Source organism: Bidens hawaiensis, unplaced genomic scaffold, assembly GCF_021521415.1.
Source record: "Bidens hawaiensis isolate Kalapana, Puna unplaced genomic scaffold, B.hawaiensis_p1.1 tig00036431_1, whole genome shotgun sequence".
Lineage (NCBI taxonomy): Eukaryota > Viridiplantae > Streptophyta > Magnoliopsida > Asterales > Asteraceae > Bidens > Bidens hawaiensis.
Window position 1 is genome coordinate 15,917 of NW_027496371.1, and position 14,476 is coordinate 30,392.

General features: G+C 45.5%; 1 protein-coding gene across 1 annotated transcript; it reads right to left on the minus strand.

Moving 5' to 3' along the window:
- Positions 1–539: 539 nt before the first annotated feature.
- On the minus strand, positions 540–1,691 carry LOC143588539 (uncharacterized). The gene has a single exon (XM_077069517.1). It carries the CDS (start codon positions 1,689–1,691, stop codon positions 540–542), a length of 1,152 nt encoding a protein of 383 aa, XP_076925632.1.
- Between the last annotated feature and the right edge of the window lie 12,785 nt (positions 1,692–14,476).

A 14,476-nucleotide genomic window follows, 5' to 3' on the forward strand; every position in this document is an offset into this window, starting at 1 on the left:
CACGGGCTCGTGCACTCGGAAGTGCATGGTGGCGCACAAAAGTGCATGATGGTGCAGTTTCACTTTTGGCACGACAGTAGATGTGCACGGGTTCCAATAAAGGTGCATGGTCATGCACTTTGGCACGTTATCAGATGTGCACGGGTTCCTATAAAGGTGCACGGTGGTGCACCAAAAGCGCATGATGGTGCAGTTTGGTCAGCATGGTCATGCACCTGCAGCATGGTCATGCACCTGCAGCATGGTCATGCACTTTCTTAGCATGGTCATGCACTTTGGGCAGATTCTTGATTTTTGTCCTAAAAATACCATCTTTTCATCGTTTCTTCGTCGGGCGGGCGCCCGGACCTGCAAATTCATAAATAACTCAATTAAGTACTGAATATAACGAATTTGCATGGAGTTTTACCAAAATAAAAGGATAATTTGATGCTAAAATGTGTACACTTTGTGTTACATCAATACCAAAGTAAAAGGATAATATGCCATATTATAATCCCGACCATTCAAGACGTAGCTCACATTTGGTGCCCGACCTGTCAACACATCATCAAAAATAGGAGATCTTTGGAGGACGTTAATGTTATTGCACGTACCCGGTGTTCCAAAGAACGCATGCCATATCCATAAGTCATATGATGCAACGACTTCCAAAATGATTGTTGGTTTACCACTTCGACCTGCATATTGCCCAGCCCAAGCAGTGGGACAGTTTTCCATTCCCAATGCATGCAGTCAATGCTACCAATCATGCCTGGAAATTCGCGTTCTTCCCCGACATGAAGTAATCTTCTTAAATCATCTTCATTGGGCCTTCTAAGGTAATCTTGACCAAAACATGAAATGACACCTTCAATGAAATTTAGAAGAGAATCCCTTGTTACAGTGTCACTCATTCTCAAATATTCATCTTGTGCATCTGTTGATGTCCCGTAAGCCAACACTCGCATAGCGTCGGTACATTTCTGCAAGTTTGAAAGGCATTTTCTTCCTGTAGCATCACATCTTTGTTGAAAATATACATCATTTGCTGTAACAGCGGCCACTATATGGAGGAATAATGGTTTGCGCATTCGAAATCTACGCCGAAATGTGTCTTCACCATATGTTGGGCTGTCAACAAAGTAGTCTTTCATCAAACGTTCCTCCCCATGCTCGCGTTCACGATCACAATACCTTCTTCTTGATCTAGGAGGATGATCTCCTATGATCATATTTGGCATGCTTATAATAAATTCTGTAATTATGTAATCAAGTTGCCGATTTTGCTCACCAACCCTAGCTTCCCATTCATCAAATTCATTTGAGTTAGATGAATCGGAACTCTCCGATGGGTAATCATTCAGAGACATTTTCCTATTAAGAAAGGAAGAGTTATTATTGGATAATACTCTGTCAATGTTTCCCCCATCTTGCTCGTAAAGTTTATGAGCATTATTCTCAATTTCTTTCATGCTCATTCCACTTCTTCTTGCACGATATGCTGCCTTGTACGCACCAACCCATTTACTCCCAGTTTTGCTAAGTCGGCCAAAACGACCTTTTAATTGATTTGCATTCCTTATACCAAGCTTCTCTGGATTTTCTTCTTGAGCTGCATCGTACAACTTCTTTACTTCTTCCCAAAAATGTTTTTCCTTTTTGTTTTTACCTTGAACTTTATCTTCACCAGCCAGAAACCAGGATGACATTAAAGCGACATCTTCATCAACATCTCACTTTCGGGGTTGGGTTTCTGAAATTTGTGAGGTATGTTTTGAAGTGTTTTCATTGACATGAACTTGAGTTGGATTTGAAAAAGGCTAAGAGTTTTCGTAGAATTGGGTATTGAGATAATCTTCAGAATCTCCAAGATTCATGTGAAAGTTTGAAAATTGATGATTCATTGTAGGAATATGAAATCAGATAGAGATGGAAGGTGTGAGTGAATATGAAAGTTCTTATAATATTTATAGGGTTAAAATACGAATTTAGATATTTATTTTATTTTTGTGAACATATAATGTTTGATTTTTTAGATTATAAATCTTATCCAAAAAATCTGACTAACCAATAGAAAACTAGTGGTTCAAATAAGATAATTCAATAATGGTTAAAACTAAAATTTTATACAAAAAATACGATTTTTTAAACAAACTCCATTTTTAACGAAATTTATATCGGAATGCTCACAAAAAAAACTAAGTAAGACTGTGTTTTTAGATTTTTTTAAAAAGTCAAATATAATAAGTTATAAAACAAAAACCAAAATATACATATAAATAATTGTTATGAATTAAAAAGAAAAAATAAAATAAAAGCACATCCATTAATATTGTGACACGTGGCAATGATTGAGAAAAAGATGAGATTGCAATCCCAATTGGTGGTTCGATCTGATTGCCTATTTCTCATCCCACCCCTCATTTTATGTGAGGGGTGTTTTTATAATTTAGAGGGTGATTCAGGATGTTGTGAGTGAAAAGTGTTTATATTTTGGGGAAAGCAGTGACTTTTCTGTATATTTGAAAAGTTACAGTTCATCCTCTGTAATTTTTTAATATATTTTGAGAGTGGTTGTGAGTGAAGAAAAGAGAGTAGGTAATGATAAAATGTATTAAAAGTATTATTAATTAAAATAGAGAGAGAAAATGTAATGAGTTTTAGTGTAATTTTTAGTTTAGGGATAGAGGACGGGACGAGAATGCTCTAAGATTACAATCCTAGATCGCTAATGGTTGTAGCCTCAAGAACCACCCCCATCCCCAGAGACCGCCACTGCCACTTTTGAAAACCACCCAAACAATATCGAAACCACCACCGCCAACAACAAAAACCACTGACGCCGCAGTTACTCACATCTGATAACCACCATCGCCCCTCCTTCAGATCTGACATTTACAGGTTTATGACTGATTTCAGTGGAGAGGGAGTAATTGGTAGATAGATTGAGACATTGGGTGAACGGAGGATATCGATTTTGATGGGTAGCCGGAAAATTGAGGGAGTTTTTAGACAAGTCGTCTGAAAATCGAGAGGGGTTTTTAGACAATTCGCCGGAAAATCGAGAGGGGTTTTTGACGAGTCGCTGGAAAATCGAGAGGGTTGGTCGGGAAATTGTGTGGTTGTCGAATGGTGGCCAAGTGGTGTGAGATGCGGTGGCAGTCTTCATGATCTACGGTTGTTTCCTCTGGCTCCGACCATTAGTATTAGTACCATCGCCGCCCCTTCAGTTAGGGTTCAATCGGGGCTGTAATACAATGGTCGCCGGAATTGCATAGTGTTGGTGGTTCAGTGGCTATGTGGTGGTGGTTCAATGGTTATGTGGCGATGGTTAACTTGTTGGCAGGGAAGAAAATAGTATGTATATATTATGGTTAGTTCGAGGGTTTACAAATGAGGTGGACACATTTTTATTTTTTTTAATGTTGCTTTCCCCTTTTATTTCAAGGAAAAGAAAAAAAAAATAAAGGAAGAATAAAGAAAATAACAAGCTACTAAATTGCCCCTTACTTAACAGATAAAAATAAACTGGGTTAGAAAAAAGTATTAAAATGACAAGTTTTGAAAACGTGAAGTAGTTACTTGCAATAATTTCAAAAATGGTACGTAAGCTGCGTAATTGGACAAACCACATGTACTAAAATGACAGTTAACTCTACTTATAAATTTAGTACTTAAATATAGGGATGAGCAAATTTGGTATCAGTATCAAATCGGTATCAAAGTTTTAAGTCTCGAGATCGGTACGATACCGTTATTTTCCTAATTTTTACCTTCAATATCAGTACCGTACCGGTAGCGAACCAAATATTTTAATCCGGTACTAAGAATTTACGATTTTCGGGATCGGTATTTTTGGATCGGTACAGAGCTCATTCATACTTAAATCTATTAATTATAATTTGAAGAAAATTAACCAATTTCATTAAATTCCCAAACAATAAATAGTGTGTAGTGATTACATACATATAAACCAAATATATCTTCAAAAGAAACAAAACAAAGTGAAAAAAAAATACATTCATTATTAATAATAATAATATTATTAGCTGGAAAGCACTATCGTATTGGTAGTTCTTTGATTCCTATACCGCTGCAAAACACAAACCCTACCGCCACCAATAACACAACTCCGACGGTTCCGCAAACTAAGCTCGACACCATTAAAACCTTCCTCACGTGATCTGAACCACCGCCGTTACCGTTACCGTCACTCCATGACGTGTCCGTTAAGTTTTTGGCCTCCGGTAGTGTGGTTGAAGAAGATACTCCGGCGCCGAAGAACGATGACATCTGCGGAGACGCTGCCGGAGACTCGGCGTCGGGATTTATGCCGTGATTGGATGGCCGGAGTTCTTTAGTGGTGATAATTAGTGGTAGTAAGTAGAGTGTTATTAGAATGCACCATTGCCGTTGATTCTTCTTCATTTGATGCTTTGTTTTGTTTTGGGTTGGTTACATTGCTTTTTGGCTCTTCATTGCCTAGCGTTGTTGGTAATGTGTTTTTTATTTATTTATTTACTAGTTTAAGGCATATGCATTACACGCGCATTTCGTGAAAGTACAATATTTAATAATAATCAGTATACATGAAATAATAAACCCGTTAAACACTATTAACACAGTCGTCGTACAATAGTCTTTAAAAAATTTTAAAAGTAAAATATAATTATAAATATCAAATGTTTGGAAAATATAGGATGTAAATATTAAATTAACAAATTCTAAGAATGGTAACTATTATTTTACTATTATAAATTTGTTAAAAATAGTGAGATTTAATGTAAGAATGACAAATGACAAAACTTGTAGCCTTTTATTATTAGAGAATTGAAGAAACACTAAGTGAACCCACAGGCAGATTATAGATAATCTGGGGGTTAAGTAATGTTTCCCACGGATGAGGTCCAGCAGAGAAGATTATTCTTCAGGGGACCTGCAAAACAGACACCGTAAGCTCGTCACTGAGAAGGGGGGGTTCCTCCTTGTGACCACCCTCCGGCGTGAGAATCAGACTAGATTGCTCTGAATATAAGTGTATATTAAGAGATTGCTAGATAAGATTGAGATATCAGATGATGTCCTTACCATTCCAAGGTGTTGGAGTATTTATAGCCGAAGGTAGGTTTCCAAGCAGGTACAGCCGGCTGAATAGTATTCCTGTTCTACCAACAGTGGACGTACGCACAGGCCATGCTGGTTGGTGGATAGGTTACGGCCAACAGTAATAAGGTCGGCCGTATACTGTTCCTTTACTGCCGGCTACGCACTGTTCCACCAACTGTAGGCTGTGCACGTCCCCTCGTAAGGGTTGGTGAGTAGGCAGCGGCTAATAGTGACAAACAGTACTAGAGGGTGCTCCTCCTCGTATTGTTGTCGGTGAGCTGTCACCCTGTGATTAGTTCATGGGCTGCTCTGGTCAAATTGTCTGTTCCGCCCATACCTTAGTAGGTATAGTATGAAAGACCTTCCAGAATCATACGGACTGGCTCATTTAGGCGGGAGTGTTCCCGCCTTGCTCATTCCTTCATGTGACTACTGAAGTAACGAATGCCTTGTGCGTGTAGCCTTGCTGTTAGTGCGGGTAGCCTTCCCTGATGGCTTGTATCCGCAGCTGCGGGAACAGGCGGGGTACTTCACCATTGGGAGGCTTTCCCTGCGGGTACAGCTGGCGTACTGCGCGTAAGGTTCTTTGAGCATGGTGGGTCCTGCTGGAGCAGTTGGTCATTGCGCAGACGTCCCTGTTCAAGGTGAGTCTTGCGGGTCCAACTGGGCTCTGCTGGGACCTACCTCTTCAAGTCTCCCCAGTCCAATGTTCTTCTCATGAATTATTAATAAGTGAGGTGAACTTTTGGACTTAGCAAGGGGTTTTGAAAAGGGTTTAGTTTTTCGGTTTTCCGTGGTGATTCATCCCGCGGTTTTCCTGATGTCACGCAGAAATTCCCGACTTTTCTGCTTGATCTTTGGGTGTGAAGCGGGTAGGTTTGTAACCTCCTCGCACGTCAGGAGTGTTGAGTCCTACTTGTGTGGATTCTCCGTGGGGTTTTGGTAGCTTTCAACATACTGATCAATTATGCTAAAACCACCAATCCCATCATGGAGTTTCGAACAATATAGTTCTCGACGTTCCCGTCATGCGGGGATGTTATTCCCGTTCCCGCTAGCATGGCCCATTAGATCCTTCTTGGTTTGAATTCCCTGCAGAGTGCTAAGTATGTGAAGGGTTTTGCATTGACACTGTACCCACACTTGTCTTACGGTTACTTTACTTCCAAGGTATTCCTGGCGTCAATTCCCTGCGGGTGCTAAGTATGTGAAGGGTTTTGCCTTAACACTGTACCCGCATCCGTCTTACGGTTACTTGGTTGCCGAGGAATTCTTGGCTTCAATTCCTTGCAGGTGCTAAGTTTGTGAAGGGTTTTGCCTTGACACTGTACCCGCACCTGTCTTACAGTTACTTGGTTGCCAAGGTAAGGGGTATTTTCCCGCTTACTTTTGAATCTTTTTGAATTTTGAATTTTGAAATTCGAAGAGTTGGTGGAAAGAAGAACAGTCCAAAACTCTGAAACGTCGTGCGACGGTTTCTTCTGACTGTGTCAGGACGTGCAGGAAGTTATGGTGACGTGACAGTACATGGTCATTCCAGAAGCTTTTTCAGGCGCGTGGGCGCGATTTTTCGGGCGCGTGGCCGCGAAATTAATGGTATGCGTCCGGTCAACAGCTGTTGCCAGCTTGCTTTTTGCCACGTGTCATAGTTTCATTGCACCTTCGTTTTCTCTCTCTTCCGCATTAATTTCATCGCATTAATTGCGATTAGTATATAAAGGGGGAGAGGGTTCTTTGTAATCCACACTTTCACTCTTCTCTTCATCTTCTTTGCGATTTCCGGCGAATACTCACCTTTTCAGGCAAGCATTCTCCCGAAATCGTTTTCTCCTTTCCTTCACAAGATGTCGTCTCGTGATGTTGAATCCATAGCCGATGACAAGAGTACTGCTGGCGAGTGCCAGTGTGCTCTGCCTGGCGATCTGTACCGGTATGTCGTCAGGAAGTTCATGCTCGAGTCTCTCGAGCCTGAGTTTCCTGAACCCCATCATACTGTGTACGATGCCCCCAGAGGCAAGATCGGGGTTTATGCAGCATTCTTTGTTTATGGGAATCTTAGGTTCCCATTGACAAAGTTTGTTTACCGTGTCCTTGAGAGGCACGGTGTTCATTTGACCGAGTTGCACCCCATGGCGATCGCTAAGATTCGCCACTTTGAGTGGGTGTGCCGGATACTGGGCATTGAGCCCTATGTTGACCGCCTGATGACCTTCTATACTTGGAGGTGCATCCAGGGGTGGTACACGTTGACAACCCGGATTAAGGGTTTAAAGATCTGCGCGACCGAGCGCAGTCTTCGCTCGTGGAAGCGCGAGTTCTTTTTCATATCCGCTCGCGCCATCCCCATTGCCATGAAATTCAGGAACGGGCAAGCACTTCCCAGCCTTCACGCCTCCAGCTACCAGGAGCCGGAATGGTTTGCGAAGATATCTCGGGTCCAATCTCCGGTTTACCGGTTTGCGGAGTCCGGGATGGTGATGCTGGGGATGAGCCGGGTGTGGAAGGAGGCTGATGCGCGCAAGATTCCGATCGTCCTCGAATACGGTTCGAACTCTGTTCCTTACGGTATGCCTTTTTCCCTTTTGTTGATTTTGAATTTCTTCTAACTTTTTCTTGTTTATTTCAGAGGGGAACGACTTGCAGTCGCTCCTGAACCCGCGGGAGGCTGACGGTCCCGCACGGATGGGTACTCGCGCTCTAGATGAGAACGAGTTGCCCATCCTAGATCAAACGGCGGATCGGTTCGTGGAGGTCTATCCGCTAGGCCATGAGATCCTTAGCGCCCGTCGGCCAGGTAAGGCGCTCTTCGACCCTCGACCCCTCAATGTTGAAACCTCTGCTGGAATTCCTCTAATCGTATGTTCTGATGAGGAATCCGCAGATGGTCCTCCGTTGGTGCGGAAGAAGAAGGCTGCCGGCGGGAAGGGGAAGGAGAAGGCCTCCACTGCCGATCCAGCGCCTCGGTCTGATTCGGAGACCGAGAGCGAAGAGGTGGCGGGGAATCCCGGTGGTGATAAGACCACAGCTCCGGAGGTTGCGACTGTCACCTCCGGAGAGCCAAAGAAGACGACGGTGACCGGCGCAAAGAGGCCGGCTCCATCGGGTCCGTCCTCGCCTCTCCGTACCTTTAGGCTCAAGAAAACCCGTAAGTACAACTTTCCTTTAGCTTTTATCTTCATAGCTTAATCTGTTAACACTTTTCTTCTTTACGCAGGCGTGGATGTTGGCGCATTCCAGGGTGAAGCGCCGAGTAGTACCTCTCCGCCAATGACGGTAGGCTTGGTCAGCCTACCTGAGGCGTCGACCTAGGCGTCTGCGCCTGCTTCCGCTGGTTCAGTTGCTCACTCCTTTGAGCCGACTGTTCCAGCCGAGATGACGTCACCCGCCGGCTGTGAGTGCGATTTTTACAGCATCCTTCACCGAGCCGGCGGTTACTATTGCTGCGGATTCCGCGGCAGCGACCGCGACGGCGACCACGGCGGCTGCTACCATGCCCCCGCCATCGGCAACGACGGCCGGTCCATCAGGTACGCATGGGGCTTCCCGCCAATCTTTGCCACCTTCCCATCTGCCTGACCTCTTGGATGGATTTCCTTTGGGTTCAGGTGATGGGTTCGGCGGCTATCGGCCTGTTATTGACCCTACAGGTGCGTAGGGTTCTTCTGGCCCATTTTATATATATATATTTTATCATCTTTTCCTAACTGCTTTGTGTTTTTTGCAGTGTCGGATTCCAATGAAGTGTATGTTCCACGATGGAACATTCACCGAGGAACAACCCTTCGCACCCCTGTGGAGTGCGTGGAATGGGCTCGTCACGCTGCTCCCAGTGGTGCGTTGGGGGAAGCCATGGCTAGCTACCAGGAGGGTAGGCTAACCAATGAGCTTCGGGTTCTCCTGGCCCGGATGCAGCCGCGCGTCGAGCTGCTTTGTCGTGAAAACGACAAGTTAAAAGCAGCTCGCCTCAAGGAAGTAGCTCAGGCGCGGGCTGTCCGGGAGGAGAACCAAAAACTTGCCGCAGTGGCTGCGGAGAAGGAGAAGGCCTTCAAGGCCCTCGAGGTTGAAGTTCAGGCTCGACTCGAGGCCCGTTCCAAGGCTGCCCAAGCTGTTAATGAACAGCTTCGGCTGGCTAAGGAAACTGCGAGGAACGCAACCGAGAGGGCCACCAAGGCTGAAGCTGTTGCTGAGCCTCTGCGCGTGGAGAATGAAGAACTTAAAGCCAAATTAGAGGCTCTCCAGCAGGCTCATGATGCCTTGGCGATGGAAGACGCCAAAAAGCTCCAGGAGATCTTGGACCAGAGGGGGGTGCTTGACCATACTGAGCGGAAGCTAAAGGGCGTCGAAGAGGCTGCGGCTAAAGAAGTGTTGCTTGCCAACCTTAACAAGAGTGAAGCCGAACGCGCCCGTAACGAAGCTCAAGCTGCCCTCCAAGAAGCTCTGGTTGCCAAGGAATGGCTTCTTCGAGAAGCGTTGTCTCAGGTAAGCTTTCATGTCTTTACGCTATTCTTTGTAAATAGAAAGGGTTTTGACACTTGTATATTTTCTTTTGTAGGTTGTGCATCGGGTCTTCTCAGAGACATCTTACGACGATGCAATGAGCGCAGCCCTCAACGCTTCTCACGAGGATGGGGAACGGGCCGGCTTCCTGCTTGGTCTAGGGTTCGTTGAGAAAGGCGTTCCGCCTTCCAACTTCCCTTTGTATAATGTGGATACTGAAGCTATTTACGACCAAGCAGTGAACCAGTATGCTGCCTTCCCGCATCCGGTGGTGGAGAAGGTGAATGAAGTTGCTGCTGCTGATGATGGGCTAGCTATCCTTAAGGCTTTCCTTGAACTGCCACGCTCTACTGACGGCGCTGGTCCAAGTGGACGTGGCCCTGAAGCCTGATCCTGAAGATCCCTTCCCGCTGCTAGGACAGATTTAGTTTGTATATATTTACTCTTGTAGGCGGGTAGTTACCCGGCCATTCTTGTAACGAATATTTATGAAATATAAATCTTTGTGCGGCTAAGACCGCTTCTTTCATTGGATTCCTTGCTTTATAAACGTTATATGACTTGCATACTTTAGTTTAAATTAGCAATTTTCCAAGTGTTAAGAATAAGTTAACCTTTGAACGTGGTAGATAGGTGTGAAGTTTTGCTTCCTCTTCCGTGATTGTGCGGGTAGGACCGTCACTTGCACGTAGTAGGATGGCTAAACTTTACCATCTGACCTGCGTGTAGGTTTTCCTCATCTTTTGAGGATAAGTTAACCTTTGAACGTGGTAGATAATAGGTGTGAAGTTTTGCTTCCTCTTTCGTGATTGTGCGGGTAGGACCGTCACTTGCACTTAGTAGGATGGCTAAACTTTACCCATATCTGACCTGCGTGTAGGTTTTCCTCATCCTTTTTTAGGATAACCTTTGAACGTGGTAGATGATAGGTTGAGGTTTTGCTTCCTTGTTCGTGATTGTGCGGGTAAGACCGTCACTTGCACTTACAAGGATGGCTAAACTTTACTTACATCTGACCTGCGTGTAGGTTTTCCTTATTTTTAGCGTTGTGTTTATGCGGGTTTTGCCGCCTTCCACACGTAACGACTTACTTCTTCCCCATTTATGCGGTGAATACCGGCACCAGTGTGGGAAGTTCATAAGTATAAAGGTAAAGTTAACACATTATGAAAGGAGAATCATTTCCATTAGAAGTGGCTCTAGGCCTTTTCTTTACAAGTTTTGGAATTGATCTACATATAACATTTGCGTAATTGAGCTCCATTCCATGTTCTTGGGATGGGAGTGCCATCGAGCCTTTCGAGCCGGTATGCGCCCTTTCCCAGGACTTCTTTGATAATGTATGGCCCTTCCCAGACCGGGGCCAGCTTTCCTGGGCGTTCTTGGTTCGAAGCCTCGTTGTTACGCAGTATGTAGTCTCCTACATTGAAGTTGCAGAGTTTTACCCGCGTGCTGTAGTACTTTTGCATTTGTCGCTTGTAGTTCTCTTCACGCACTGCGGCTAAGTCTCTGCGTTCCTCGGTCAGCATAAGATCCAACCGTCTTTCCGCATCATTGTCTTCTGGCTGAATCAAGATCCTTGGTGAGGGTAAACCAATTTCGACCGGGACCATGGCTTCCGTGCCATAAGTGAGGCTGAACGGGGTTTCTCCCGTACTGGCCTTCTTCAGCGTTCTGTTTGCCCAAAGGACGTGCGGAAGCTCGTCCACCCAGCCGGATCTGTGTTCCAAGAGTCTTTTCTTGATGCCTTCGACGATGCTCTTGTTTGCTCTTTCCACCTCACCATTACCTTGCGGGTGTGCCACTGAGGTAAAGGTGTGGGTGATTTGAAGTTCTTTCAGCCACTGTTGTAGCTTCTTGTCAGCAAAGTTGGTGCCGTTATCGCTCACCAAATTCTGTGGAAGTCCAAAACGACAAATAATAAATTCCCAAATAAATTTTTTGATATGTTTCGCGGTTGTTTGGGCTAAAGGTTTTGCTTCTATCCACTTGGTGAAGTAGTCGATGGCTACCACTAGGAACTGAACATTTCCTGCTGCTGTAGGAAATGGGCCTGTCACATCGATGGCCCACTTCTGAAATGGCCATGAAGAAGTGACTGGAACAAGTTCATTCTTCGGGCGGTGCGTGTTGGGTGCGTAAAGCTGGCAAGACCTGCATTTTCTGATGTATGCCAGTGCATCCGTATGCATCCCCGGCCAAAAGTATCCCGCGTTGTTTAGCTTGGCTACAACAGCGCGGGGACCTGCGTGTACTCCACAGATGCCTTCGTGTACTTCCCTTAGGAGGTAGTCAGCATCTTGGTTGTCCACGCATCTTAAGAGTGGGCCAAGAAAGTTACGTCTGTAAAGGATGTCATCTATCAGTTGATAATTCAGTGCTTTACAGCGTAGTTTTCTTGCCTGTGTTTTGGATTCTGGTAGTGTACCTGCCGCAATGTATTTTATTATTGGTGTCATCCACGTTTCCGTGCTGGTTTGGATGACACAAATTTCCTTGTGCGGGACCGATGGTGTCTCGAGGAGTTCAATGCGGATATCCTTTCCTAAGTGGGTGAAGGCTAATGATGCAAGCTTGCTTAACGCATCCGCAGATTTGTTTTCACTTCGCTTGACGTGTATGACTTTGCAGTCATTGAAATCGCGCATAAGGGATTTTGCTTGTGCGAGGTGCAGGGCCATTGTGTCGTTCACGGCCGTGTACGTCCCGTTGATTTGATTGGCTACTAACATGGAATCCACGTGGGCTTCCAAGTTTTTCACTCCCATCTTACGCGCAATTCTCAGCCCAGCCAGGAATGCCTCATACTCGGCTTCGTTATTCGTACTTGGAAAATCCAGTCGAATAGCGTAAGTGTATTCTTGGCCCGCTGGGTTGGTTAGCTTTAGCCCTGCGCCTGAACCCTCGTTATTGGCTGCCCCGTCAGTGTAGAGTCGCCAGACATCATTGATGTCTTGTGCTAGAGAGGGTTGAGCCTCTTCCTGACACTCTTTTTCCCGTGATGCAGGCACTTCTGTAATAAAGTCGGCCAGAACCTGGCCTTTTATGGCTGGTCTTGGCTTATACTTTATCGCGTACTCTCCCAACTCAATTGCCCATTTGGCTAGGCGTCCCGATAACTCGGGTTTGCCTAGAACGTTTGCAAGTTTGAAGTTGGAGAGAATGGTGATTGGGTGACCCTGGAAATATCGTCTTAACCTGCGTGAAGCGTGTATAAGTGCTAAGACTAATTTTTCGAGGGTAGAGTACCGGGTTTCTACGTCTGTTAGGATACGGCTGACATAATAGATTGGCATCTGGATGCCTTTTCGCTCTACTAGCAGGACTGCCCCGGTTGCTCTATCAGTTGCGGAAAGGTATAGGATTAACTCCTCTCCCGCTTCTGGTGCTGTGAGTGTTGGGAGTTCGATCAAGCGTGACCGAATCTCCTGAAAAGCTGCTTCCGCTTCTGGTGTCCAGCGGAAGTGCGTTTTCTTCAAACAGTTTCTCAACGTTGACACGAAGGGAAACGACTTATCCGCGTGGTTTGCCAAAAAGCGATTAAGTGCCACTAGTCGTCCATTCAGTGTCTGAGCCTGTTTGATGGTAGTAGGTGATTCCATTTTGATAATGGCTTCGACCTTTTCAGGGTTCGCTCTGAAGCCATCTTTAGTGACGATGACCCCCAAGAACTTCCCTTCTTCCATTCCAAAGGCACACTTGCTCGGGTTGAGCTTCATGTTTATCTTCCTGAGCGTGTTGAAAGTTTCTTCGATGTCTTTCAACATCGCTTCTGGGTCAGGGCTTTTGATGACCAAGTCATCCATGTAGACTTCCAAGTTCCTCCCAATTTGGGAATGAAACTCTTTGTCCATCAGGCGTTGGTATGTGGACCCGGCATTCTTAAGTCCGAATGGCATCATTTGATAACAAAATGTGCCATCGGGCGTCGGAAAAGCGGTTTTGTCCTGATCATCAACGGCCATGTGGATTTGATGGTACCCCTTATACGCGTCCAGGAAGCATTTAAGGCGGAATGGTGCCAACGAATCCACCTTAAGATCAATTTCAGGTAACGGATAACAATCTTTGGGGCATGCTTTGTTCAAATCCTTGAAATCTATGCACATGCGCCATTGTTTGTCATTCTTCGGTACCATAACGGGATTTGCAACCCAAGTTTGATATCTACTAACGCGTAAGATGCCTGCGTCAAGGAGTTCCTTGACTTGGGTTCTACACGCGTTAGTTTGTTCTGGCCCCATTACTCTGCGCTTTTGTACGATCGGCGTGACAGCCGGATCGCATTTGAGCTTATGCTCTGCCTTACTCCGGGGTACACCAGTCATGTCAGCTGGTGTCCACGCGAAGATGTCGGCGTTCCTTTGTAATAAGCGCTTAAGTAAGGTGCGTGTGGGATCAACAATTGTTGGGCCAATGGTTACGGCCTGGTCAGGGTACTTGCCATTGAAGGCCCATCTTTCTGGTTCGGTGATGGTTGGTTTAGCCATCTTTGGTTTGGGTTTAGATGAGACAGATGCGATGCATACCTGGGGAATGCCGGTGATCATCGCTACACCCTCAGCTGTTGGCCATCCCATCATGCCGTGGACTGAGGATACCACGGCATTGAATCTTGCCATCCCGTCTCTCCCGAAGAGAATGTCGTACGTATGGTGTGGCTTCCTCATCACGACAAAGTCCACATCTTCTGTGCGGGAGTGTTTTCCATCTGTAAGAGTGACGGGGAAAGATAGGATACCCAGGGGGGTGTTTGTGCTGCCATCAAACCCTTCCATCGAGGCGCAGATCGTTTCCAGGCGCTCATTGTCTTCGTCATCTAGCTTGTCGAAGAACTGCCTGTACATCACCGTTGACGAGGCGCCGTTGTCAGCAAGAGTGCGAGAAGTGA